The sequence below is a fragment of the Manacus candei genome, unplaced genomic scaffold, assembly GCF_025592945.1.
Source record: "Manacus candei isolate 608988 ecotype Guabito, Panama unplaced genomic scaffold, ASM2559294v1 h1tg000025l, whole genome shotgun sequence".
In the NCBI taxonomy this organism is placed as follows: domain Eukaryota; kingdom Metazoa; phylum Chordata; class Aves; order Passeriformes; family Pipridae; genus Manacus; species Manacus candei.
This window is the reverse complement of record NW_026138073.1, coordinates 1,044,644-1,071,719: the sequence shown is the minus strand read 5'-3', so window position 1 is coordinate 1,071,719 and position 27,076 is coordinate 1,044,644. Positions and strand designations below refer to the sequence as shown.

The window sequence follows — 27,076 nt, the reverse complement described above, 5'->3', positions numbered from 1 at the left end:
AGATTTCAAACTGCCTCCAGCAAAGCCCCATCCATTAGTTTAATGTCACTCTCAGGCTCTCATCTAGCAGGGCTGGAGTTAAAATATGAAGAGCTGTGCATTCTTGCCTTGCAATGGATGGGCCATCATCACTGATGTTCTAACTGATGTGCCCTGGGAGGAATATTCTGGTTAGTGTGGAACAGTCCAATGTGCTGTGCTGGTCAGAGCTCAGCCACAGGACCTGCAAACCAGGGCAGCTTTATCCTGGTTTATGGGCAAGCTAAAACTCTTAACAGGTTAATATTTCACTTGAAAATATGAACTGTGGAAGTTTCATCCTTGTAATGTGCCTTTGCCTTCAGTACCAATGATCCCTGTGGTGCAGTGGATAAATATTCCTGTTTGGGGATGGGAGCTGTGAGAGGTTCCCTGTGCCTGGATGGGTTTGTTGTGTCACCCAGGGAAAATTTGGGCTTCTGTCTTTGTGCCAGGGAGGATGGACCCGTCCTGCTTGGGGAAGGGGTCTGGGCTCTTGCTGCCTGAGCAGGGGTGAGCAGAGGAATCTCTGCCCTATGCAAAGGGATGGGGGGGTGTTGGAGTCCCCAGTCCTCACCCCTGGCATCACCATCCCCTGTCCATGGTACTGGGAGGGATCTGGTGGCTTCCAGGCAGCCTTCCCTCAACATAAAGAGAAGGATCTTTGCATGTCAAGTGCCTAGAAATAGTAATTAAAAATTATAAATTAGATTTTGACTTAATATTATTGACTCAAAATATAGATAAACCAAGGGAAATTAAAATGTGAGTAATATAAATACAAGTTAATTTTACTTCTGAGAAGTGATCACTTGGAAAGGATCTTCTTCATGATTACATAAACACAGCTTTATTCCCAAAGAGGAATTTGCACACACAAATCAGACAAGTGCATATCTAAAAATCTTTTTCCATTGCAGAATAAATTCAAGTGCTGATTTCTGGTCATCTTTTTCAAGGACTACTTTTAAACAGAAGTCCCAAGGTGCGACAATTTACCAGCGAAATCAGCGATTCAGCTGATGAGGGTTGGTCCTGCAAACACAAATAATACCTGCAAACAAGAGGAACCTATTTTTGCTGTTGCTGTGGGTGTGCTGGAACACAACAGCGAGGGGACGGGAAAGAACACGGCGTCTTTTGCTGCACAGAGGGACATATTTTTGTCTCTTGAAGGAGGAGGCTTTAATTTGTGTGAAGCTTTTGTGTCCGAGCTGCAGCAGGGCCGGAGGGGTTTATTTAAGGAATTCTCTGAAGGCCACAGAATGCAAGAGCAGCTCAGTTCCACTCGAGCCTCAGCTGTTTGTGAGACAGTGTGCTGCACTGGCAGTGGGGCTGGAGCCCTGCTCTGCCTCCCCAAAGGCTCCTGTTGCTGTGCTGGCAGTGCCAGGGGAGCTGCTGGCACAGCTCGGCCCAAAGCCTGCACTGAGTTATATTTGAGCTTTAGAAAGGTTTGGAATCAGTTCCTTGAGGAACCTGATTGTGGAGGAGGCTTTTTGCCACTGGGAAAGAATCACAGGATCCCAGACTGGTTTGGGTCATCCAGTGCCACCCCCTGCCACGGACAGGGACACCCCCACTATCCCAGGCTGCTCCAAGCCCTGTCCAACCTGGCCTGGAACACTTCCAGGGATGGAAAGTGAAGCATTCCAGTAAAGAGTTTATTCCTAATAAACTATAAATGGCCAATTGTTAACCCACAATATGAAAGCAGGTATTGTGTCCTTGTTTATTAGAGGGACAGTATTATTTACAGCTTTACAAGGGAATAAGATCCTTTTTTTTTTGTGCTGTGACTAATTTTCATTAAGTTTGTGGGTGCTGTTTTCAAGTCATCTGTCCAAGGACCTTTTAGCACTTAAAAGTGGTGAGATCACCCCCCATTTTTCATGTATAACAACCCAAGCTATGCCATAAACTCATCACTGTCACAAGCAGACCTTGTTCCAGGCACAGGTCACTGAGATGAAACACAGGGACAGTTCATATTTATGGACTCCTCTCATTTTACTGCATGTTTATGATTTTTTTCTTCCTGTTTTCTGTCTGAGCTGATAAAGTGCTCCCCCCAGAGCTGTGTGGACAGTACTAATTGCTGTAATTATTGTTTCCTTAATTGCTACAATTATTTTTTTCTGCAGTACTTTCTCATTCTAGAAAAGGAAGCAGTAGAGACCTTGTAGATAAGGAAAATACTCCCAACTAACCAGTATCATTCAGGATGTCTTTCCATTTAGTGCTATGACAGTTTTGGTGGGGATGAACACTGATTTATGTGCCTGGAAATGGGCTCTTTCATGTGCTCTTTCCAGGTTTGACATTAATTTTTAAAAAAATGTCTCCAATTAAGAGACCACTTGTTTGAGAAAACCACAGTAACGTTGGAGGTGTTTGTTTCAGTAATGGATTCCATCCATTATAACAATGGGAATGAGGAGCTGGGAATTCTACAAGGGCCTTATTTGCAAGGCCTCATTAAGCAGCCCCCTGGCTCCTGCAGCTCCCGTGTCCTGTCAGCCCACTGCCCTTCCTGGCACCCCTTCATTCTCCTGCCCTGTGGCCCTTCAACCCCCTGATCCTGAGGGATCCACAGGCACTGACCTGGCCCACTCTGTGTTGATGGTTTGTCAAGAACATCCACAGTTCTTCGTGAGTATGGAATTGTGGCATCCCATGTGAAAACTCCCTCGGAAACTAGACCTTACAGGAGGCTTGGGAGCTCTGCTGTGGGTTCAGCAGGTGCTGAACACTTTGGTTGTCACATTAACAGACCTTCCCCTGTTGGCTGAAGTCCTAATACCGGGCAGGGAATGTGAGATGGAGTCACCCAGCTCGGGGAGGTGTGGTGGAATGAGCCAACAGAAATACAGGCAAGATTCATGTACATGAATCATTTATGGGGTTTATTTTCTTGATGTTGCTCTTGAAGATATTTCTGTTTTATCGAATGCACTTTGTCTGCTCCAGGCTCAGTTTCTCAACTGTGTTTGGTGTTTTTCATGTTTGTATTTCTGTACCTTATGAAATATCCAGCCAGTCCTGGGTGATTGGGCTGGTCTCTAATACATCATTAGGAATTCACAGTGGGGTAACACAGGAGAGGAGGGGATGGGAGCAAACAGGGCTGTGTTTGAACACTGGTGGCTTTAATAATTGGCAAACAGAGAAACTGAGGTGAACTGTAAATAGATTAATGGTTTGCAAATGCCCTTCTCTGGCCGTGCTGGTTTTGTTCACTGCTCAGAATTTGCTCTCGTGGTGTAAGTTTTGCACTTAGCACCAGGTTTGCCATCTCCAGACACCTTCTAGTGCTGTACAAAGATACTTTCTATTGCCTTTCCAATTGGTTTACATGAAAACTTTCTTTGTTGTTTTGCCTCATTTTGTCATTGTCAACAGTATCAAAACCAATGTGAAGTGCACTGTGTGTCAAATGTCACCCTGTGACATAATAAGGAGGGATTATCAAAGTGCTTTGGAAGGATTTGTTCTCATCATTGCCTAAGTGTTGGGAATACTGTTCCCATGTCTTTTAAGAGCCCTAAAGCAAGAATTGTAGTAATATTTGTTTTCATCTGCACCTTTCAGGGCAGAAGAAGAGCACATGCTGTTTGACTGACACCTTGATTTGACACCAGTTGATTCTTGATTGACACTGATTTGTCAGGGTTTGCTTTTTGGAAGGGCTGGAAGGGAGGGGAACCAAAGGCAGAGGTGATTTTGGTTCCATACACCCCATGTCTGGCAGCTGCCATGTGCTCTGAGTGCTGCAGGGCAGTGAGACCCAGGGCCATCCCACCAGCCCAGGGAGGTCAGGCATGAGGAACGGTGGGAACTCAAGTTCCAGCCTAGTGGGAATCAGCAGGAAGATTTATTCTGCTGACTCTGCAACCTTTTAGCCATACTCTGATCTGATTCTGCATCTTTAGCAAAGTTTTCATAGAATCCCAGCACGGTTTGGGTTGGAAGGGATCTTGAAGATCACCTGGTTCCACCCCCTGCCATGGGCAGGGACACCTTCCTCTGGATATCTGGATTTCTAGAACTTCCTGACAGATTTTCTTCTTCTTCAGAAGGCCAAGTGCAAACGAAAAGAGTGTGGAGGGGTTTTGTCCAGAGAAAATGGCCAGTTAAAAACTTCAGGTAGCTGAGCTCAAGGCAATGAACCCACACCTCTGCAGTTTGCAGGAGGCTGGAGCTCTTTGTCCTGCAGTCTGGGACATGGATGGGGAACAAAGAGTAGCTTCACCAACTGCTGGTTAAATCCTGATGTGACAAACCCGAGCCCCAAACAGACTCAAGGCTGTCACTCATCCATCAGGTCACTCCCTGCAGTTGTGCAGCCGAGGGCAGAGCTCCAGGAATCTCCCTTTGGCAGAGCTGGGTTGTCTCCAGGGTTTGCAGTTTGGGTGGCCTGACCCTGCCCTGCCCAGCCCCGTGGGCTCCAGAGGCTCTGTCAGACCAGGGGGTTTTCCTGTTGTCAGGAAACCATATCCATAAAACTTAATAGGAAATGGAAAGTAAAAATGCAGCAAACTGTGAACTTAATAGTGCCCTGGTGGGAGCTCATTAATATCTCAATAGGTGCTCTCTTGCATTATTTAATTGTCCAGGCCCTCAGGGAAATTGCCTCTCCTCGAGTTCTCTGGCTGCTGTCCTTGGTGAGGGGGGTTCAGGTGCTCCATTTTATTAACTTCTTAATGAGTTACTGAGGAGATGGGGCCGAACTCAATCCCATTTGAAGTGGCACAGTAGCAATAATTATTTGCTGTTTTGGTGCTTTGTGGGGTCCTTGGCCATGGCAGTGACTCTGCAGCAGAGCTGGCAGGGGTGGGGTGGGTGGGCAGCAAACCCAGGGCTTCTGGCAGCTCCAGGAGCTCCAGGGAGAGTTGGTTTGTCCTCTGGCCCTGGGGCTCTTGGGTATTCCCAGCTGAGACACTTGGCTGTCAACAGGGAACTCACCAGGTCTTGTTTTGTTTGGAAAGAAGGGTCTGCTGAGCAGGGAGAGCAGGAGGAGGATGATATGGGATGAGGAGATCACACAGCATGAGCTTGAAATGAAAAATTGGAACAGCAAGTTTGTATTTCAGTTGGGTTCTGCTCTGAAATACCCTGTTCCAAAACTGTTGCTGGGAGATGTTTGATGCTGGAAGGAGTGATTTAGGAGCCCATCAGAGAGATGAGTTGGTCCTTGGTGCATTTCCGCCCTGGCTCTTGGGGCAGTTGCTCACAAGCAGGACCTGCTTTTCAAGCAGGACATCAAGTGGGATCCAGAGACAGCTCTTCATTAGCAGAAGAAAATGAAATAAATGAAGAATAATGTTTAATATTAAAAATAAATTAACAGTAATTAATCACTGACTAAAGCAATGTTCCCAGCATTAATCACTCACCCTCACTACTGTAAGCAGAACATCAGCCAGGCAAAGCACATAGAAAACTCCTGAGTGGGATGTTTGCCATAGTCCTGAAAACCCAGAGACTTGAGGAAAACCTTCCTCCCACAGCAGAGATCTGCTCCTTCCTCTGCCAAACCCGGGGGTCCCTCAGAGAGCTCCAGTTCTCTGTGTCCTGCTGAGGGGGGGGAGGCAAAGGGGCAGCTCTCAGGACAGACAGCAGGAGCACAGGCTGGGGAAGGGCCAGGGGGATTGGGGTCCCCTGGGCTTCATGGACCACAACCCTTCTGCCAAGATGCTGGAGCCATTTGGAAAGCAGGCTGGGATTCCTGAGAGCTTTGGGAGGTTTCAGACACGTTTCAGAACAGAAAACAGGACACCTGTAATGAGAGAAAAAGCTGCCTCCTTTAAACTCCAGTTTTGAATGTGAGATATTGGTAACAAAGAACATATTGATTTTATCAAAAATGAAAGAAAAATACCTCAGTGAAGAGACAGAAAATATTTATCCACTTAATTAAAAAACAAGCAAACAATAAAAAAACGTAAAACAAAACAACCTCATTAAATTCCTCTTATTTCCCTGGAATGGTGACATTGGCCAGCTTGGGGTTGGGTCTTGATGAACTGGGTCAATCCATTTTTGTTTTCAAGGGCACTTCAGCTTTGACAGGAGGTGAAGGAGCAGATTTGGGAGCTCCCCTGGTGAGCAGCCACGGGGGATGACTTTTGGCTGTTGGTTTGATGGGTGTGAGCCCTGGGAAGAGATCTCAGAGAGGAGAGGGTCTGGCCCCAGGGTTTGACTGGAGGGACCAGGATGCTGTGTTTTTCCATCCTCAATAAAAACACACCAGTAATGTGGAGGATCCTAAAACACAGGACAAAGGCTCCAGCTGAGTCTGGGGGAGGTTTGTCCACATCCAACTGGATGTGAACCTTAAAAAAGGAGAAGAAGAAAGGCTGAGAGGATGGATTTTAGCTGATGCAAACAGGTGTTCAGTTTGGACATTTGGAATGTTGTGCAGGAAGGGAAAATATCTTTTGCAGGTATCTGCAACATGCTCTGACACACAAAGTGCAACTCTGATGGCTGCAGTTCACATCCACTGAAAGACTTTTCTCTCTGTATTCAAAAGAAATGGGAGGAAAACTCTACCCTTCATACATATAACTTTATGTTCCTTTTATGTATTGTGTCAGAAGTGTTGGTAAAACCCCCAATATATGCTTTTTATACTCCAGCCTGAAGTAGTTCATAATTTATGAACAGTGGAAAAAGGCTTAAAATCCAAAAAGTCTCCTAAGGAATATGAGCAATGCAGAAGCAGCTTTGGTTTTTTAAGAGTGCAGAATATGCTCCTTTTGATTTTTAGCTGAAAAAAATGTTGTTGGCAAGTTGGAATACAAAGAGTTGCCACAGATAAAAATTGATATTTCATTCTTTCTTTTATTTGTAACTGAAAAAAGCAGCACTTGGCTCTGTTAGTACAGGTGAGGGGGGGGACTGTAGGTGTGCACTCGTTGCTTGTCTAATTAATAGTGGGTTAAACAGGTTAAATGTTCCACTTAAATGTCACCAGTCATTTCTTACAACAGCAGTCGTAGGCATGGACAAATTAGGAATTTAACTCTTTTTTGGAGTGCCCAGCATTTTCTGTGCACCCACAGCAGTTGGTGTCAGCTGAAAATCATTCCTCAGGTAGATTAAAAATGAAGAACCCTGATCACAGAATCCCAGACTGGGTTGGGTTTGGAGGGACCTTAAAGCCCATCCTGCCCTGGGCAGGGACACCTTCCACTAGCCCAGGTTGCTCCCAGCCCTGTCCAACCTGGCCTTGGACACTTCCAGGGGTGGAGCAGCCACAGCTCCTCTGGGATCCCGTGCCAGGGCCTCAGCACTGATCAGTTGTTGTAATCAGTCTGAGAGCTGCCCCAGCTTTGCTGCCCCTGGGCAGTGCTGAGCGAGTCCATCCATCCCCATGGTCAGCACCCTCTGGGCTCCTCCAGCAGCTTCACTTGGAACTTCTTTAATCTTCTGTGACTGGAGCACTCTAAAGTCTTGCTGTCCACGAGCCCCAGATGTAAAATAAATCTGGCAAGGCCTTTGGAGACAACTGCTGCCTTGCACTGCAGACCCAAGGCAGCCCAGCTTTCAGCCTGATCAGCTCCTGTGCAGCTGCAGAGCAGGGACACGGCCCTGCCCAGTGACAGCATCCACATCTCCAGCAGTGACAGCCCCAGCTCTGCTCACTGCCAGCAGTGCCCTGGCAGCCAGGAGGGCCAGTCCTGCCCTGGGGGCACCAGCCCAGCATCACTGGCCCAGGGAGGGGATTGTCCCTCTGCTCTGCCCTGGGGCGGCCTCTCCTCCAGTCCTGGGGGCAGTTTGGGGTATCACAATAAAGGAAACATCTAAAGCTGTTGGAGAGTGTCCAAAGGAGGGACACAGGGGTGGGGAAGGGTCTGAGGGGCCACACAAGGAGCAGCTGAGGGCACTGGGTGTGTCCAGCTGGAGACAAGACTGAGGTCAGAGCCCAGCAGGGTCTGCGGCTCCTCCCGAGGGGCAGCTCCGACCTCTGCTCTGGGTGAGCAGGGACAGGACCCAGGGAAGGGCTGGAGCTGGGACAGGGCAGGGTCAGGTTGGATCTCAGGACAAGGTTCTTCCCCCAGAGGGTGGTTGGCACTGCCCAGGCTCCCCAGGGCAGTGGGCACAGCCCCAAGGCTGCCAGAGCTCCAGGAGGGTTTGGACAACGCTCTGAGGGACAGGGTGGGATTGTTGGGGTGTCTGTGCATGGCCAGGGGTTGGACTGGATGATCCTTGGGGGTCCCTCCCAGCTCAGGGAATTCTATGATTCTGTGAAAGTTGACACGTTTGTTTAGGTTGAATACCAGCAGATGTTGGGGTAGTTAATCACTGTGAAATGTTTCATGCAAAGTTCTCTCTCTGTTCACTCTACTGGGTCTGCAGCACCAATTTTGCTTTAAGTGGCTGATTTTCCTCTGCTGTAGGAGCTGCAAATGTCCACGTAACTGCACAGATATAATGTGTATCCTGGGGAAATTTGCTCTCCTGTGCTCCTGATCTCTGTGGAATCAAAGGTGCTGAGCCCTTTGCGGAGTTGATCCTGGGGAAATACAATGTTTATTTTTCTGAGAAGGCAGGAAAGCTAATAAATACTTGTAGAGTGCTCTGCAGAGACAAAATATGAGAATGCAGAAGACGCTTGTGCTGAGGCATGAAGTGCTGACCTTTCCTGAGGCAGAAGGCTCAGATCATTATATACGATCATGTTTGTGTATATTGCAAAGCTGTTTGTTCCCTCTGTGGCATCTCAAGTGAGAGTTATGGCAGGTTCCTTAATTTAAGGAGCAGTCCCAGACTGTTACTCAAACAATTGCATAATGGGTCTGGGGATTAACATGCTGTCAGCTCAATAACTGCTCAGGGACTTTGGTATCAAGGAGAAAATAGTCCTGAACAATATTCTGGTCTCTCTGTTGCAAAAGTCACCGTCACACTCTGCTGGGAGGAGGAAAGCCATGGCTGCTGTGTTGGCACAGAGCTGAACTGTGCCCAGGCTGTGGCTGTGGGGCAGAGGTGCCCATGCTCAGCAACCTCCACGACTGTTCTCCATCAGAAAGTATAAAAAATAAACATATTTTTGCTTAAGTCAGGACCCTTCATTCTCCAAAAGTTGATGAAGGGTCTTCCTGACTTTCAGCCAGCGATGGCAGGTGGAGATTTAACCTTGGTTACATTCAGGGTCCCAAATCACCTGATGCTGGTAAAACCAGAACACCAACAAAAGGACACAGTGATTACAATGGTTTGTGTGCTGTGTTTGACTTAGATTGCCTGAAAGGAAGACATTATGGATGTGCACATATACAGTTGTCTTCAATTGTTTAACCACTTTATTTGTGTAACTTGAAGTCAATGGAAAGATTGTTTCTTTGGCTTGTACGTTGTAAGGGAACTTGGTGGAGAAACAGAGGTGGAAACAGTGAAGGCAAAGCTCAGCTGGAGCCACCAGCTTTAGCTGACTGCTGCAAGAAGTGCCGTGAGTGTTTGAATATGTATATTTATCAGAAATTATTTTTTTCTACAGATCCCACAAATCAGTTATGCCTCAACTGCACCAGAGTTGAGTGATGACAGGCGCTATGATTTCTTCTCACGTGTGGTTCCTCCAGATTCCTTCCAAGCACAAGCAATGGTGGACATTGTGAAAGCTTTGGGATGGAATTATGTATCCACTTTGGCATCTGAAGGGAATTATGGAGAAAAAGGAGTCGAGTCCTTCATGCAAATTTCCAGAGAGGCAGGTAGGCAACGCCCGTCCCCCTCCAGACAATGCTGTGGAAGTGATGAATGTTATTTTGTACCGAATGTGATATTATTTTTCTAGAACTTACATTTGATTCTAAGGTTGCTTCAGTTCTTTGCAATGCTCTGCAATGGCTCCTAGATGCTCTCATTCCTGAATTGCTTATGGAGCTTCAGAGTTTGAAACCTCAGTGGCTTTCAGTCATTTCTGGGGGAAATAGAGAACCCTGAGCCTTACCAAGCTCCTGCTGTCGCCCTGGAGGGCATCCTGTGGTGTTGCCATGGGTAGAAGGGAGATTGGAGAACACTGAGCTTTTCCCTCTCCCCAGCTCGGGGTCCTGTGCCCTGACACTCGTTTGTGTCACACTTTGTTCAGCTCTCACATCTCTGCCTGGCTGGGGTTGCTTTGCTTTCAGTCTCTGGGCTAGTTCAGTTGAGACAATTTCTAATCTTTCCCTCCAGTCTGGCAGTTTGCTTTTGTTTTCTGCTACAGAACCCAGAAGGGGGCCTGTGCTGAAGGTGTGAATGCTGTGTGCTCATACCCCCATCCCTGTAACTTATTCTTCAGGGTAAAGAGCTCTAAATTTTCCCCAGAGACACCAGAGTGTAGGAGGACTTTAGCTGGCTCTTTGGGGAATAGAGGTACAAATCCTTGGCAAGCTGATTTGCAATCCAGAATCAGAAGGGTTTGGGAATTGAAATGTTTCGAGTTGGATCCTGTGCTGGGAAGGAGAAATCAGCAGATGCTGTCATTCATTCTTGGTGATAAGTGCAAGGTTCCAGAAGGCTTCAGTGGTAGAGCCTGATGGGGAACACAACGTTGTTGTGCAGGAATAAGCTCTGTTGTATTCCCAGAATGAACACAGACCTCCCACCCTGTGCCTGCCCTGGCATTGCCTCAGATAAAACCAGCCCAGCCCCAGCTCAGGGGATGGGGTCAGTGCCCAGCCAGGGCAGGACAGGGCAGGAATTGCTCTGGAGCAGCCACTGGGGGTTTCCATCCCCGTGGCTGTTCCAAGGCTGGATCAGCAGCAGCTCTGCCTGCAGAAGCACCAGCTCGCTCCCAAACTGTCTCGGGGAGCTGATGGATCCCTCCTGGCAGCATCATCCCAGAGCACGTGGAGAAGGTGCCTGTGCTTAAAAGAAAGGGGCTTTGGAGAGTGGGATCTGGAATTGTTTCCTTCTATTGATGTCACAGGAGGGACCTGTATTTGCATAAATGTGTCTGTTCCTACAAATGCATATTTATGTGGTATTAAAGAAAATGGGGTTGGATTTAAGACAGCAGGAAGTGACAAATGCCAGAGTTCATTATAATTTAAAATTGGCTTTATTTGCAAATATCCACTGTTGCAAAATCATACCCGAAATATGTTCTCTGTGTCAAGGACAAACTCCAGTGAAGAATATTGTCCCACTTTATAGACCTTCTGGAGAATTCAATTTATTATGCGAGCTGTTCGTGTAGTCAACATGCAATTCCACATCCTTCATAAAAAACAAAGCACAAACCCAAACCCACCCCCTGCTGACAGCAGCTCTGCATGCAGGGGGATGTAGGTCGTGCCTAGGAGTTGAAGGCACTAACAGGGATAGTGCATCATCTTCCAGAGGCTCTGGAACAGGAATAATCCGATCCCCGGCGCTGCTGCTGCTTCTTAGGGCTGTGCTGAACTCCTTGTGTCGCACAGATAAAGCTCAGGTGAAGTTCTGAGGGGATTTAATACCTGTCAACAAGTTCCCTGGGGTTGTAAAACCCTGGGAATGTAAGAAGATCCTGTTGTTTGGTGGTTTAATGGAACTGTGCTGCCTGGAGATACAGGTCCTGACCTTGAATCCCTGTGGAAAAACAGCACCTTGTTCCCTGACTTTGGGAATGGGTTGTGACCCTCTCCAGGTGCTGCCTTGGGGGTTCACGTTGCAATGTCCCTGCCTGGGGGAGAGGGTGTGGAGGGTGCCACATTTTTGGGGTTGTTTTCCCAGTGCCTGAGGTGGCAGTGTCTCCATAGGGACACCTATGCCTGGAAAGGACTGAACAGGCTGCCAGGGGATTGCTGGAGTAGCAGGTTGGGAAGGAGCCTGCTGAAGGAGCAATGAGCACCACTCATTTCCCTGCCTCGTGGCTGGGGGAGATCTTTAGCAGCTCCTGGACCTCTGTTTGAAAACACTGGAGTGGTCAAGAGCTGCTGGGAATGTATGAAGTGAACACTGGTGTCAAAGGGGAGCAGAGGGGAGAGGGGCTTTCATAAACTGGAGAAGTGTCACTGAGATCATTTGCACTTCAAATATTAAATGTATTTCAAGGGATCCAAATGCACGTGGCCTGAGTGAGGTGTGTAACTGTGCAGGATCTTTCCAAAGCAGGGTGACATGAGCTGTGCTCCTGAGACACTGCTAGGGTGGGAGGGAGGGAGGGATCCTGCTGCTGCCATAAGAGTGGATTAATGGGGTGCTTGGGGTGCTGGTCAGGACCATCACTAATTGGAAAACTCAGGCCAGAAGCAACAGAAATGCAACAGGAGAAGGAATTTTTTTTCCTTAGAGAGTCCAGTTCTTGAAATGGTTGGGCTGGGGATTGTTTACCTCTTCTACCCAGCTTGCAGGGTGCACTCAGCATGCCCTGAAGGGGTAAGGGGAGGATGGAGAGCAGGAGAGGGGTTTGGGGATGGTTTACCTCATTTTCCAGGGACCTAAGACTTGTGATGTCCATCAGGAGTTGTGCTGTTGCTCTCACAACCCCCTGACAGGAGGGGGGAGCCGGGGGGGTCGGGCTCTGCTCCCAGGGAAGAAGGGGCAGGAGGAGAGGGAACGGCCCGAGGGGCACCAGGAGAGAGTCAGGTGGGGTGTTCGTGAAAGTCTCTTCACAGAAAGTGTTGTCCAGCCCTGGCACAGCTGCTCAGGGCAGTGTGGAGTGACCAGCCCTGGAAGTGTTCAAAAGCATTTGGATATATGGCACTTGGGGCCATGAGGAGCAGAGCTGGGACAGGTGTTGGAGCAGAGCTGGGAGAGGTGTTGGAGCAGAGCTGGGACAGGTGTTGGAGCAGAGCTGGGACAGGTGCTGGAGCAGAGCTGGGACAGGTGTTGGAGCAGAGCTGGGACAGGTGTTGGAGCAGAGCTGGGACAGGTGTTGGAGCAGAGCTGGGACAGGTGTTGGAGCAGAGCTGGGAGAGGTGTTGGAGCAGAGCTCCTTGTGCTGGTTCTCCCTGCATGGCCCTGTAGGACCAGGGGAGCTGCCAGGAGCAGCCCCAGGGGGAGGCATTTGGTCCCAAATTTGAGGCACACCACAGAGCACAGGCATCATCAGCTCCCAGACAATTGTCTTGTAGCTCATAATGAGGTTCTTTAGGCAGAAAGGAAGATTTAGTCCATAGGTACCAGCACATTTATTATCTCTGGCCTCGAGTCTGCAGCAAGCTAATTATCTAAATTCAGTGTTTTATCCCAACTTGTTTCTGATCAACCAGGATCTTAGGAAATCTCAGGATGAGTAGAAAGTGCTACCCCTGCTTAGTTTTCAAATATGCTTTAGCATATAAAGACTTTGCTTGATCCTCTGAGTTAATAATTCTTCACAAAGTGACTTTTATTATGAGCACTTCAAGTGAGTTTGAATATGTCATTGTGGCAGGAGATGAAGATTTGAAACATGCTCTGCAGTCTGTGGGATTAATAAATTAGGGGAATGGTCTAATTATGGAAAACCTAAAGGACAATTTCAGATTATTAATGAAACTACTGAATACTTGAATTTCAAAGATTAATTCATCTTTGATTTTTTTAAAAAGATTAATCTGTACCAGAAGGTTAATTGCTATCTGTAAGAAATATATATATTGAAGTCGTTAGCAAAAGACCACTTGAATGCCTCCTAACAGATAAATGAAAGATCTGGAGTGCATTTATTAAGGCTCTCTCTCCCCCAGTGGCCCGTTTCACACCCCAGCACCCTGGCTGTGCTCTGAGCAGCCCTCGGTGCTCCCTCGCCCCGCTGCAGCACAGGCGGGGAGGAGGGGGATGCCCGGAGCTGCAAGACTGTGTCTGCCACCTTCATCTCTTCCCTCTGCCTTCCCACGGCTCCCTGAGCCAGCCTGATCCCAGAGATCAGAGCTCCTGCCCAGCCAGGCTGGCTCTGAGCACGAGCTGTGTGTGCAGGACCAGAGCTGCTCCTGCAGAGCTGCCTGTCCGTGAGGCAGGGGCTGGATCTCCACACTGAGGAGAGGATGCTCCCAGCTTGTTGGAAAGGCTAGAGCAGAAAGAGCCTGGAAAAGCTTGGTGCCTTTCTCTGAGTGCTCAGGACGAGCACAAAGGGGATTACAGCTCCTGTGCACTGTGCTGATGTGACTCGTGCACTGAAGTTTCTCCTGAAGACTTTCAGTCGGTGCCGTTCGTTAAAGCCTGGGCAGAGCAGGAAGGAGAATCAGCCCTAAGCCACCTTAGCACAGAGAGCACAACACTTGTGACAGGCTCTTTATCTTCTTTTCTCCTCCTATTCTGAAATATTCATTTCTGTAATTCCCCAATCTCCGTGATCCTGCCTCTTACGCAAGGGCAGAACATCTGGGTGAGCTGGGGTGGCATCACTGCAGGAGCTGGGGGTGCTCAGGGACAAACCCAGAGCTGGGGGTGCTCAGGGACAAACCCCAGAGCTGGGGGTGCTCAGGGACAAACCCAGAGCTGGGGGTGCTCAGGGACAAACCCCAGAGCTGGGGGTGCTCAGGGACACAAACCCCAGAGCTGAGTGTGCTCAGGGTCAGAACCTTCAAACCAGGGCAGAAAGGGGACCCCTCTCATGGTTCCCTGCCCATGGCAGGGGCTTGGAAATAGGTGATCTTTAAGATCCCTTCACACTCAAACTATTCTTTGTTTCTGTGATTTTCAGCCCTTCTTGCCCTCACAAGCAGATTTTTTTTTTCCTCAGCAGTGCTACTGAACAGTATTTCTTTATTATTTCTCAATATGAATTTGAATTTCTTGATCTTGTTTTTCCCAGCTTTACCCTTGGTACTGAAACCCGTGTGTGTGTCCACATGGGTACCCCTGTGTGGGGCACTGTGTCCTTCTGTCTGACAAGTGGAGCTGTGCCAGGGCAGGCTCAGGTTGGGTATCAGGACAAGGTTCTTCCCCCAGAGGGTGGTTGGCACTGCCCAGGCTCCCCAGGGCAGTGGGCACAGCCCCAAGGCTGCCAGAGCTCCAGGAGGGTTTGGACAACACTCTGAGGGACAGGGTGGGATTGTTGGGGTGTCTGTGCATGGCCAGGGGTTGGACTGGATGATCCTTGTGGGTCCCTCTCAGCTCAGGATATTCTGTGACTCTGTGTGTCACTCCCCCAGAATCAGATGAACCACTGTTTTGCATTGCATTATAATCTGTGCATTAAATATTATCCTCTCTAATTTCCCTGGGTTTTTTTACAAAGTAATGACATACAATTAAGTAACTCCTGCAGAAATTATTGTCTATGGGTTTTTTATTTGTAACAAAGAGTGTTTTAAGCCCCTTTACCCACTGAAAATTGGAAATATAACAGCCTTTCCTAGAACTTTGTTATTTGTTTTCTACACTGACTTGTGCTTCTCAGAAGAACTGAGTCCTTTGATGCGGGTTTTTGGTGATCTGAGTCATCTCCTGGTGCTTTCTGTGACACCCTCAGCATGGAGTATCATCAGACTCTGCTCTAATTCAGTTCCTCTGCTGATGGGACTGACACTGGTGAGAGCCAGGAGCTGCTCTGTCATCCCTCAGTGATTCACAGAGCTCTCGTGGGCTCCTCTAGGTCTGCTCAGCTGCCTGCTCTGATCCTCAATCTGCATTTTTGTAATAGAACTTAATTTTTATGCTGTCTGTTGGGAATTCCATTAGCACAAATCAGTGCTGGGGAACAGGAGAGAGTGGAGTCACTGCACGAGGGGGTTGTACAACTGTCTGTGCTTCAGAGGGGAGAGGAGACTCCTCTGTCTGTCTCCAATGGAGAAATGATTCCTGGTGCCAACCAGAAAATCCTGCTCTATTTCCTTTTTCTCTTACATTCTGGTGCTAATGAAACATCTCTTGTTTTTCTCTTGATCCACTGAAGCCCTACTCAAGGGTTTGGAACACTCATTGCAGGGAGCAGTCACTTCATAGAATAACTCAGGGTTTGAACCCAAAAATGAGAAGGGAAGGTGAAAGAGGTTAATGGAATCCCTGTGCTGGGCAGAGATCGTGTTGGCCATGGTAATAAAGAACAAACAGGATGTTTTAGGGGAGTTTTAGCACGAGATGCTGGCAGTGGGTGATGCCCACCACCCAGTGATGCCCCAAATTGAGGGTCTCTGATCTCTGTTCCTTGTGGCAGCTCACAAACCCAGCTGTTAACAGAGCCACTGCTCAGATGGAAACTGGGATAAATCATTGCTTGGAAGGTGATGGGATAAGGTGTTGTGCTGTCCACCCTGCTGGCTTCATTGAGCTGGAGGAACAGCCAGTGTTCACTGATCTGCCTCTGCCAGAATCCAGGGGCAGAAATCCTGCAGCACTTCAGGCAGAGCAGCTGAGCCTGTGTGGCAACAGACTGGTCCAGAAATCTGGGTTTGAAGTGCAGCCTGAGGAAACCACATGTGTTCAGGTGGTTTTTAGCATGTCTTGGCTCTTTGGAGGGTCACAGACCCCAGGGCACTCCTGGAATTTGAGGATAGAAGATGGTTCGAGGCTCAGGGAGTTTTCCCAGTGAATTCCTGGTCCTGCAGACCCCTCCTGTGTGGGGTCAGTGTTGGCAGGAGGGGATGGAGGTCTTGGGGATGGAGGGGCTGCAGTGCAGGGCTGTCCCTTTGTCGTGGGTTGTGTTCAGTGATTCTGTTTTCTGATGGGAATGCCCTTTATTCAATCTCTTGAGAGCCTGTTTTCTTGATCAAATACAGCCAAACCAAATACATAAACCACTCATAATATCAAGTCATTTATATCCCAACATTTCAAGTGTTTTCCATTTTTCTACTTTTCCCAAATATTCATGACTGTGTCCTTTTGGTGTGCAGTGAAGATATGTTGAATAATATTGTCCTGAAATCTATTATTCTCTTTCCTATTGTCAAATAACGAATGTTTTATCATTTCAGAAAAAAATAATCAGGAGCAATTGCTGTGTGAAGCTGCAGCAGCCTGGGCTGTGCTGCAGTCTGTCAGGGCTAATAGGGTTTCCTTTTAATTGTAACTGATCTGCTTGGAGATGCACTTGCCTCGATCCTCGAGGGTGGTTTGGGTTGCATTTGGAGCTGGATGGTACCTCTGAGAGCAGAAAAGCAAAGTGACTGTGTCACTGTGTGCATGGCCAGTGCTGCTGTGCCTTTTCCCTCAGTTGTGGGAAGTGCTGTCCCTTGAAGCAGTGCATGGGGGATGTCCTTAAGGTGATGTCTGGGCTTCTGACTTGATATTGGATAAAACTCATTATCTGCCTGGCTTAGGTGTTCAAAAACCCTCAAGGCACCAGCCTGTGTGTTTAGATTATCCAAACACTGGGAATGCAATCTCCATCTCTTTAGCGAGGCCTCTTCCTCCCTCAGACATAACAGATGTCCTGGGCTGGCTGGCTCCGTTCCCTGAGCAGTAAAGAAGAGTGATGAGATCTGAGCTGCCCTTTGGAAGCATCTACTTCTCTCTCTTGCCTCCACAGGGAGTGTTGGCACCAAATATATGTGCGTTGTGAAAGAATTTGAATTTTAAAAAAAACTTGCAATCACTGGTATCCATGTGATAGATGTATTTTCTTATCTCTTGTCATCATTAGAAGATAAACACCTGGTGTAGCTTTACAGGGTCCTTATGATCTCCTTCAGGAGAGCAGGGAAGCTGCTGGGCACAGGGAACTCAGGGTTTGGATGTGCCCCTGGTGGCACTGCAGCAGCAGGAGCCTCAGTCCAGGGTGGGCATTCTGGGATGGAATCAGCAGAGGCTGGGTAATTCCTTCTTCTCCATACTCAGGAAAAATCAGTCAGATAGAGCTGGGGAGAAGGAAAGAGGTAAAGATGTGAGGGGATGATTGCCTTTGTGCCTGCTCACGTGGCACCTGAGCCCAGCCCCATCCTGGCACACCCAAATTCCACCCTGTCCTCCCACTGGTCTCACCCAGCTGCTTCTGGAGAGCTGGAACAGGCTGCTGTTCCTGCTACAGCCTCAGCCACTTTAATGATAAATATCTGCCTTTTTATGGCATTTATTGACCATGTGGAGATTGCATCTCAAGGACAGAATAAAATTGAAATAGGCAATTCTTGTTGCTGAACAAATAACCACCAGTGTCCTTTCAAAACGTTCCCCCAGATTCAATAAACCTTCCTGGGATGGGAGAGGGGTCACATGGGTCAGCTGGACAGAAGTGGGTGGTGAAGTCTTGGTTAATCCAAAGCAGAGAAATGCAGTGTTGAGCTTTTGTTTGTCCCAGGGAAGTTGGACACCCCCAGGGGATGCTCCTGTGTTTGGCCCTGGGATGCAGAGGGGAAGATGTTGCTTGGTGCAGGTTCAGTAAGTTTTTCATCCCAATCCAGGTGCTTTCATTTGTTCTTTGACAGGATTTTTGCATCTCAAGGGTAATGATTCCTCCTGGGAAGGACAGCAGGATGGTGCAGTCGGAGGAGCAGGAGCGTTGGTGTTTGTTCTGCAGCCAAGTTCTGCTGGGGAGGAGAGAAATGGGTGAAGAAATGATGGAAATATTGGGAATGGACTAAGTTTGTTAATGTGCATTATGAAGCCTGAGGAGAAGATACTCTTGAAGTGCAGAAGGTGGTGTTTTGGGGAGGAGAAGGGGAGAGAATTTGGGTTTAGTGAACAATAAAAGGAACAGGTCCGTGGAAAGGGCAAGAGAGGGATGAAGAGGAGAAGGAGAGACGAAAAGCTGTAAAATGAAAATAGGTAGAAATGGTGGGGGGTTCAAAGGCTGAGCCATGGGCAGGGGAAAGTTATCCCTGAGTAAGGAAGACTTACCAAGGGAGTGGGCTGGAAACACACCAAAACCACCAACTTCAGGAACAGAACTGACTTGGACTGTAAAAACTTAAAACTTCTGCAAGATAAGATAGAAATTCTTCCCCAACTCCCTTCTTTCTGCTGGGGGCAGGGAAACCAGGCTTCCTAGAGGTTTCCCTCCGAGTGCCTTTGCTCTCACCAAGCTCTTCCCTTGTGCCTCCCAGCCTTCCTGGGGGGAGATGTGGAGCCTGTGAATCCTGGCTCCCATCCTGGCTCCTGTGCCTGTTCCGGTGTGTGGTGCAAGGCATGTTGTCAGCTTTCCTGAAGGAATGGAATGAATGTCATAAAAGCCTCCTGCAGAGGAAGGCCCTGCTGTCATTTTGACTTTCCCCATGGAAAATAGAAATGTTGTGATTACACTGAGATTTTCCCATGGGATATGTCTGTTGTGCAAAGTAGGATGAATTTGTTGGGACTTCACTTGGGACCAGCTCTAAATGTGTCTCTGCATCTGAAGGGTAATATATAATGGGATGCAGTAAGTTATTCCAGTTTCTGTCACTGAAATCCTGTATCCCAGGAGGAAATACAAAATATTGCCTCATCTTGTACCTTCCATACTTCACAGTCCCTTTTCACTTTGTGCTAATGCAAAGAACAGCTTTCCCAGCCGTGGGGGAGTAGCAGCACATAAATAATTCGGAGATGCCTCTTCCATCACGCGCCTCCCCTGCCTCCTTCACTCCTTCTCCTTCCTCAGACAACTGAGGATGACAAACACCCTGAACCCTCCACACTTGTGGAAGATGGCTTTCATGCCCTGCTGGTGACCTTCTGGGCATGCCAAAACACTCCCTGGTCTGTCCCTGACGATGTCTGAGCCTTCCCCTCTGCAGCTCCTTGTGTAGGAAGCAAAGGTCAATGAGAGGAGCAAACCCCTCTAATGAGGTGTGTGTGTGTTCCCCCCTTGCAGAGTCACAGCAGGGAGGGAATGATGATCAGTGGAGTTCTCAATCTTCCTTACATGTTCTTGGGAAAGTTATTTATCAAGGCAGTGTTTGAAATACTATTTGCTGTACTGTATCCAAAAGGTACCTGAGCTGGAAGGATGAGCTGCAATACTGCACTTTAAGTGGTTTCCATGTACAGGAGGACGTTGAGAAGATGTATAGAGGTGTATACAGGCACTTTATAGCTCAGGCTGTTCTGCTCCTTTTCCCTTTAATGTTTCAAGATTTATATATTTTCAATCTAAAGTGAATCTTATAATGGAGACTGTCATCATTATTTGAACACGCTACCAATGCCCTTATTTAAACAAAAAACTCCTGTTGATGGTGCCCCACCCTCTTTCCAGGTAGGTCCCTTGGCTGGTCCTGTGTCGTGTGATGGCAAATTATGGTCTTTTCCTGTAGTAGTCCCTGTTCACAGCATTTTTGGGGTGTTAATATCAAAAGGTTGGTAAAAAACCAAATTATTTAATTATTATCAGCAAAAGACTTTGCATTTATTTTGTTGTGTAAATGAAATAGAGATGAAACAGGTTAAACATGGAAATGCAACTCCAATATTTGTGTTTGGGAAATGAGCAGATGTTGTACTTCTTGATGTGGTTCAGAGTGCATGGGGTGTTTGGGCAGGGCTTGGACTTGGTCTTGGAGGTCTTTGCTGACCTTAATGATCCTGTGATTTTGTGCAGATGCTGGGGGTTTGAATTGGCTCTGTGCTGGCCCTGGGTGCTCTGTGCTGGCTCTGTGCTGGCTCTGGGTGCTCTGTGCTGGCCCTGGGTGCTCTGTGCTGGCCCTGGGTGCTCTGTGCTGGCCCTGGGTGCTCTGTGCTGGCTCTATGCTGGTCCTGGGTGCTCTGTGCTGGCCCTGGGTGCTCTGTGCTGGCCCTGGGTGCTCTGTGCTGGCTCTGTGCTGGCCCTGGGTGCTGCCGGAGGTGCTGCAGCCGTTTCCTCACTCCCAATAACCAGCAGTGCTTCTCTCGGTGCTGTTTGCTTGGGAGAGCCCAAGGCTGATGAGGAGAGCTGACATCCCTGGTCTAGATGAGTGTGTGAAATCCCATGTTCTGCTCCAGGCTGGGGAAGGCCCTGCCTGTGCTGCCTGGGGAAGGTGCATCACCCACGGGAGCAGCAGCGGCAGCAGCAGCGCAGGTCCCTCAGGGCTCGGGTCCCTCTGGGCTCGGGTCCCTCTGGGCTCGGGTCCCTCTGGGCTCGGGTCCCTCCGGGCTCAGCTCTCCAGCAGCTCCCCGAGAGCCTGGAGGAACTCCCAGCCTGCTGTGGGGTTCGACAGAGCTGAGGAAGAGCAGCTCAGAGCTGCCCTCCCTGCTCTGTTCACCCACTGTTCCCTGTCCCTGCCTGAGCTCCCTGTCCCGGGTGTGCTGGGGGAGCTGCTCTCTGGGCACCAGAACATTCCTGCTGGTGGCCCCACTCTGGGATCAGGGAGAGTGGCTTCCTAGGAAAAATAGAAAGCAGAAGCATTTCAGGGAGCTGCCTTCCCATGGCAGAGTCTCTGCAGCTGTGAGAAGCCTGGCAGGGGCTCTCAGCCTGGAAGGGGCTATCGCAGGCTGGGATCAAGAAAATACTCTTTAAGCACTGATTAAAGATACACCATAATTTAATTCTCTGGATGTATTTTGTTTCTCCCCTTAATTCACTCATCCACAGCATCTAATCAACCCTTTCATTGTCTCTCAGTTTATCTTATATCTATATTTTGTTCCTTTTCCAGCCTAGTGGTGTTTTCCCTCAAATTACTCTTTGTTCACTCTCTCTCTTCAGGAGTATCCCCTGTGCTGTCCCTCGATCCCAGGCCTGTTCTTGTTTGGAGCACTCAGGGCCAAGCCCAGTTCTCTCCAGAAATGGCTGTGCTCAATTATCTTTATTTATAATGACTTGGCTTCCTTAGGACCAAGGCCTGTGTTGAGCTGTGTGATCAGAGCTTTCTAGGAGAGATGTCCTTGGGTTAACTTCCACCCCAGCAAGCCATGAAGCTGACTGGGAGCTTGCAGTGCAGTGATCCCAAATATAGCAGCTTTTCTACTTAAACGATGAAAGATTTCACTTAAATGCCCATGTTTTAAGAAGAGCAGGGTGCAGATGCAGAACAGCAGGGAGGTTTTTTTGACAGCTCTTCATTGACTTTTCATTGCTGTTTATATATTTCTTTTAAAGACAATTTTATATCCAGGCAAAAGCAAGTCTAGACAGATTGTCTAAAAACTTTTATTGGCTAATTAAGATTATACTGCTGGTATAGCACTGCTGGATAGCATGGACTCTGCTTAAGAAGTGGCTTTTATTTTTTTGCAGCATGTACCTTTTGCCAAGTTTTCTCCTATTATTCCTTTGGAGGGCTTTTTTCATATCTATTTCAATGTCAGAACCAAATGCCACTTGAAGTCTGATATTTGGACATCTGAGTGTGTGCAGAGGAACTGGAGCACCTTGATTTTTTCCCAGAGTACTGAGTGTTTGTGGTTTCTCTTTGGATTGATTGCAGATGCAATTGCTCTGCACACACAGAAATCAATCCAGCCTTAAAGGGCTGTGTCTCAGTGTTGTGGCCTCAGCCTTTGTGGAGGGTGGGAGGTGACAGCCCTGGCAAACACAGCCCTGGTGCCACTGTGCAGTGACCTGGGGACGTGTCTGATGAGAGGCAAAGCCCAGAGGAGCCGTGCTCCCAGGGATGATGCTGCTCTCTTTGGGATTAACTCACCTCTGGGCCAAGCTGGATGGTTTATCAAAAAAAAAAAAAAAAAAAAGTGTTTATTTGGAGGTTGGGGTGACAAAAGTGGCTTTGGACACTTGGGTATCAAAAGTGGATCTGTTTTGCCAACTCATCAGAATGGTTTGGGTTGGGAGGGACGTTAAAGATCATCCAGACCATTGTACTCCTCTGCCCTGGGCAGGGACACCTTCCCCTATCCCAGGTTACTCCAAGCCCTGTCCAGCCTGGCTTGGGACACTCCCAGGGCTGGGGCAGCCACAGCTTCTCTGGGCAGCCTGTGCCAGTTCCAGCTCAGTGTGCTAAGAACAGTGTCCTGCTTACCCTGAGCCAGGATGAATTGGAGCTTGGATATTCCCACTTGGGACTTTTTACCTCTTAGTAATCCTTGAATCAGTTCATTTCTTTTGTTGTTCATCCTCAGGAAAGCACAGCACATTCATTACAGCCCGAACTGATCTCAAACCTCCAGTTGCTGTAATCAAATAACTTTTATTTATTACCATCAGGAGGGGAGGCAGAGAAGCAGCCTCACAAAATCACAGCCAAAGTCTGCAGTGCCCAAGCTGTTCCTTGAAAGAAACATTTCCTTTTGAAAGGTCTCTGCAGCAGCCCTGAGGACCCCCAGCCCCTCTGCAGGTCCCTCACTCAGATGCCCTACAGTGTCCCTGCTCCGGAGGAGGCACTAAAAAGGCAATTAGCACTTTGGAGGGCTTTGCAAATTTTATTAGTCTCGTGTCTCTTGAGGCTCTGGCCAGTAATGCTACTTCATTTGAGTTCCTTTGATGCAGTGTTTTCCCCCAGACTTTCCTGAGAACAAGTGCAAGGGCTGGAGTTCCAGTGCAGTGAATCCAAGGAATGACAGCCTCGCTTCCCGAGAACGTCCCAGCTCCCTGACAGCACCAGCCCCTTTCAAAGCCACACCGTGTTCTTTCTCTGCAGGGCCTTGGCAGCCCCAGTGGGTGCTGACACTTCCCCCTGCCCCTCAGAGCTGGGCTGTGCCCCCGTGTCAGTGCTGGGCAGGACACCCCTGGGTGCTGGGGGTGCCCCGTGCCGGGGAGCGCGGGCAGCGCGTGGCTCTGAGCAATGAACCCAAAGGTAATCACCTTCCCCAGCTTTGGTGGGATATGTTTGATTACATTTTATTAATCTCTGGCTTCTGAGCGTTTCCCAGCTCTGCAGTGAGCACAGAGCTGCTCCCACAGTCACTCACCCAGCTCCTCTCCTGCTCCAGCCCCACCTCGCACGTCAGCGGGGCGAGAGAACGGCGGGTTTGGAGTCGGGTTTGATTTCCCAAGGATTTTCAACAGCCTCCCCAGCATGAAAAGCAAAGCACATTCCTTCCATCACTTTGCAAATTCAAGCAGGTTTCAAAGCCAAACCTGTGGAGTTTTGTCAGCCTCAGGGTGCCTTTCTCCGAGCAGAATGCCATTGATTAGGCTCTAACGACGTCTCCGACTTAAAAGGAGCCAAGGATCATAAACATTAAAGATAGGAAGATATAATTTGGATGTCATTAGTACTTAAGCTGCTTTTTTCTTCAGGATGTGAATGTGCGCAGGTGGATTAGCAGCTGGCTTTGAATATAGGATTTTTCCTGTATCAAACATGGGTGAAAATACCTGGTATTTGGAGCTGATTTGCAGATCTGTCTTTGCTCATCCAAGCAGTTGTGTCATGAACTGATCTCAACCAAGAAGAGCTCTCTTTTTCTCTGTTTAAATCAGCCACTCTATACATATCATACTTTATCTGTAGATATCAAATTCCTTGTACTGGTAAATCCAGCTGTGACAATCCCTCCCCAGCCCAGGTCTCCATTCCAGCATCACCCGTGTCCAGGGCTGTGGCTGCACAGTGTGACCAGGCCATGCAAGGGCAGGGGGCAGCCTGGGGACCCCAGCACAGATTTGGGGCTGCCCAGGCACCAGAGGGTTTAAATCCCTGCTCTCCACTCCTGCTGCCCCAGCAGGTCAGGGACTGGCTCAGTGATACTGGCTGTGGTCTTGAGAGTCTCTTTAAGGGATTTGTCTCCAATCCAGGGTTCAGTTTTCATAGAAAGCCTGCAATTATCTGCATTTAAAGCTTCCCTTCCTCTCTGCTCCAGAGGTAAAGATTTGGGAATTTGGGGATTCAGGATGTCATCCTGTTCTGGAGGAGCATCTCTGCAGGGTGAGGTGTGTTGGGGATGTCTTGGGGCTCCTGCAGGAAACCCCCAAAGGTGCTTGTGTGGGACAGCTGAGATTCCCATATGATGCATTTCTCAGCCTTGGTGTGGAATAGAGGGACAAAGGGAAAAAAATCCTACTTTTTCCTAGGAATGTTGATTCCTGAAGCACAGCTGGTTCCCAGTTTCCAGGTGAACAGGTCTGTGTTGTCTGTAGGTGTGTTTGCCATGGTGCACAATCCCATTGTGTGCTGAATTACAGGGAAGAGCATTACTGGGGAATCAACCCAGCAAAAGTGATTGACAGCTCCAAATATAAAAAAAAAAAAAGTAGTATAAAGGAAACCAAAGCTTTGCAGACAGGATCAGAAAAGTGCAAAATCTGAAACATTCAAAAGCAAAGTATATGACAATGACATGATGAGACAAAGAGTCATATTATTTTAACTAAGAGCCAGATTTAGAACACCCTGGGAGAACATTTTCTGGGGAGCTAAGTCTGCCAAAGTGAGAAAAATGAATTATCCTCTCAACTTCTGCTCTTCATGATTCAATGTATGGACTTGAAAATGGGTTTAGAACAAAGATCAGCCCTGTCATTACATCAATATGACTTACTGTGAGTGTTGGGCACTGTGGCTGGGGACAGAAAGGTTGCCAGGCTAAATTAATTATGGGAAAAGCACGAAGAGTAATTGGCCAAAAGTGCTGCTCGCTGTGGTCTCTGGCACTGTGGCACAGGAGGAGCTCAGCCACTGCCAAAGTGTCTGTGATACTTGGGAAAAACCCCTCCCAGTTCTGTGAGTGACCTCTGAACCTGGGCACAGAGGGTTTGATGGATAAAGGGGCCATAAAGGGGCCGTGGCTCTTGGAAATAACAGGGTTTCATTTGCAATTGCAGCAGCTGAGCTGGGTCAGGAAAGGGTTTGTGTTTGGTTGTCTCAAAGAGCCCCACTGGCTGCAGAGTCCCTGGCACTTACAGGGAGTTACTTTTTAAATGGTTCTTACACACCTGAGTAACTTAATGGTGCAAACTGAACCCACTCCCTCCTCCTCCTGCTCCGGGGGCATTGCTTCCTTTGTTCAGGGCAGAATTCCAGCTCCTGGAGCCCTGTGAGAGATTTCTAATCCTATTAGAGTAGAATGGTGAAAGTTTGCTCTTTGAGTCTTTAAACATCCTTATCAAGTGTAAATGTCTCATTGCTTTGGCAGCCGATGTTTTTCTTGAAAAATTAACTCTTCTCCAAAAATGACACCCTTGCAGCAGACAAGCCATTGGGTTCTATCTGTTCCTTTTCTCAGCTCCCAGCCCCAAATCAAACGTGTTTAAAGGTCATCAGTTAAGATACCATTCCTTATTCATTTCCATATTGTTTAAAATGATGCCATTCTCCTTTGCATTGATGCAAACAGTGTTTTCTGTGAAGATAAAGGAAGGAAATACACTGGCAGCAGAATGGGCCTTGGTCAGGAGGACACAGGAAAAGGAACAAGACTGCAGTGTGAAGTTTGGTTTTTCATTGTCCCTCTGGTGCTTCCCAGAGTCCCTATGGGAAGCCTCTCTTTTTTGGTAGCTACATCTTCTCTGTCCTTTGATCCAAATCTTCAGGTTGGATGGAGTTTTGATCAACCTGGGCTAGTGGAAGGTGTCCCTGCCCATGGCAGGGGGATGGTATTGGATCATCTCTAAGGTCCCTTCCAACCCAAACCACTCCATGGTTCTGTGAGGATTGTGTGTCCATCAAAGCACCCCAGTCACTGGGAGAAGGATTCCAGCATAGGAATAACATGAACAGATGCATGTGTGATTGCTTGGTATTTATTGGCTCTTTTAGTTGATGTGTGATCACATTTGATATGTGATCCTCTCTGGTTTGACTGTCCCGGGGCACTGGGTAGAACCCCAAAGTGCCCAAACAGGGTCTTGGTGTCACAGGTGGGAGGTCGGTCCCTGGGGACTGTCACAGTGACTGCAGGTCATGTCATGTCACATCCTCCAGGGGAGTGTTCCCTCAGAAGCTGAGGAATGGGAAAATCCATGCACATGGTGGTGTTTCTCTCCTGATTTCCTGGGTGTGGGTGAGGGCCCCTGTGCTGCAGGATGGGAACGAGCCTGGCCAGGGAGGGAGGGGATGTAATTACTCAGCACAGGACAGACCCTGAGGTCGCTTACAGAGACATAATCCTCCCCAGAGAGGCACAAGTGTGCTGAGAGAGCACATTGCAGTTAAACTTGATTAGAGAGAGCAGCTCAGTATTTCTGATAAAATCATTAATCTAATTTTTGTCTAATTTTTATTCTTTGTTCACCATTACAACCATCCCACATTACTTCCAGGCTGGGTTGGGGCTGTGCAGGCTGATTAAATTGCAAAGCAGACTTTTAAATGAAAGGATCCATATCTAGCTGCTCTCATTATCAGCTCCAAGAAATTAAATCTGCCTTTAATGATTTACTCTAAACCAAATCAAATAGGCATTGGAAAAACAAGGGGCAGAGTGGCCA

General features: G+C 48.1%; 1 protein-coding gene across 5 annotated transcripts in view; it reads left to right on the top strand.

Moving 5' to 3' along the window:
- Positions 1 to 27,076, top strand: part of GRM7 (glutamate metabotropic receptor 7) — a 226,359-nt gene that overhangs the window by 77,642 nt on the left and 121,641 nt on the right. For all 5 annotated transcript variants that reach the window (XM_051788655.1, XM_051788651.1, XM_051788652.1 and 2 more), the window contains exon 2: positions 9,521 to 9,737. In XM_051788655.1, the coding sequence (XP_051644615.1) occupies positions 9,521 to 9,737 (217 nt within the window). The remainder of the gene's footprint in view (positions 1 to 9,520; positions 9,738 to 27,076) is intronic.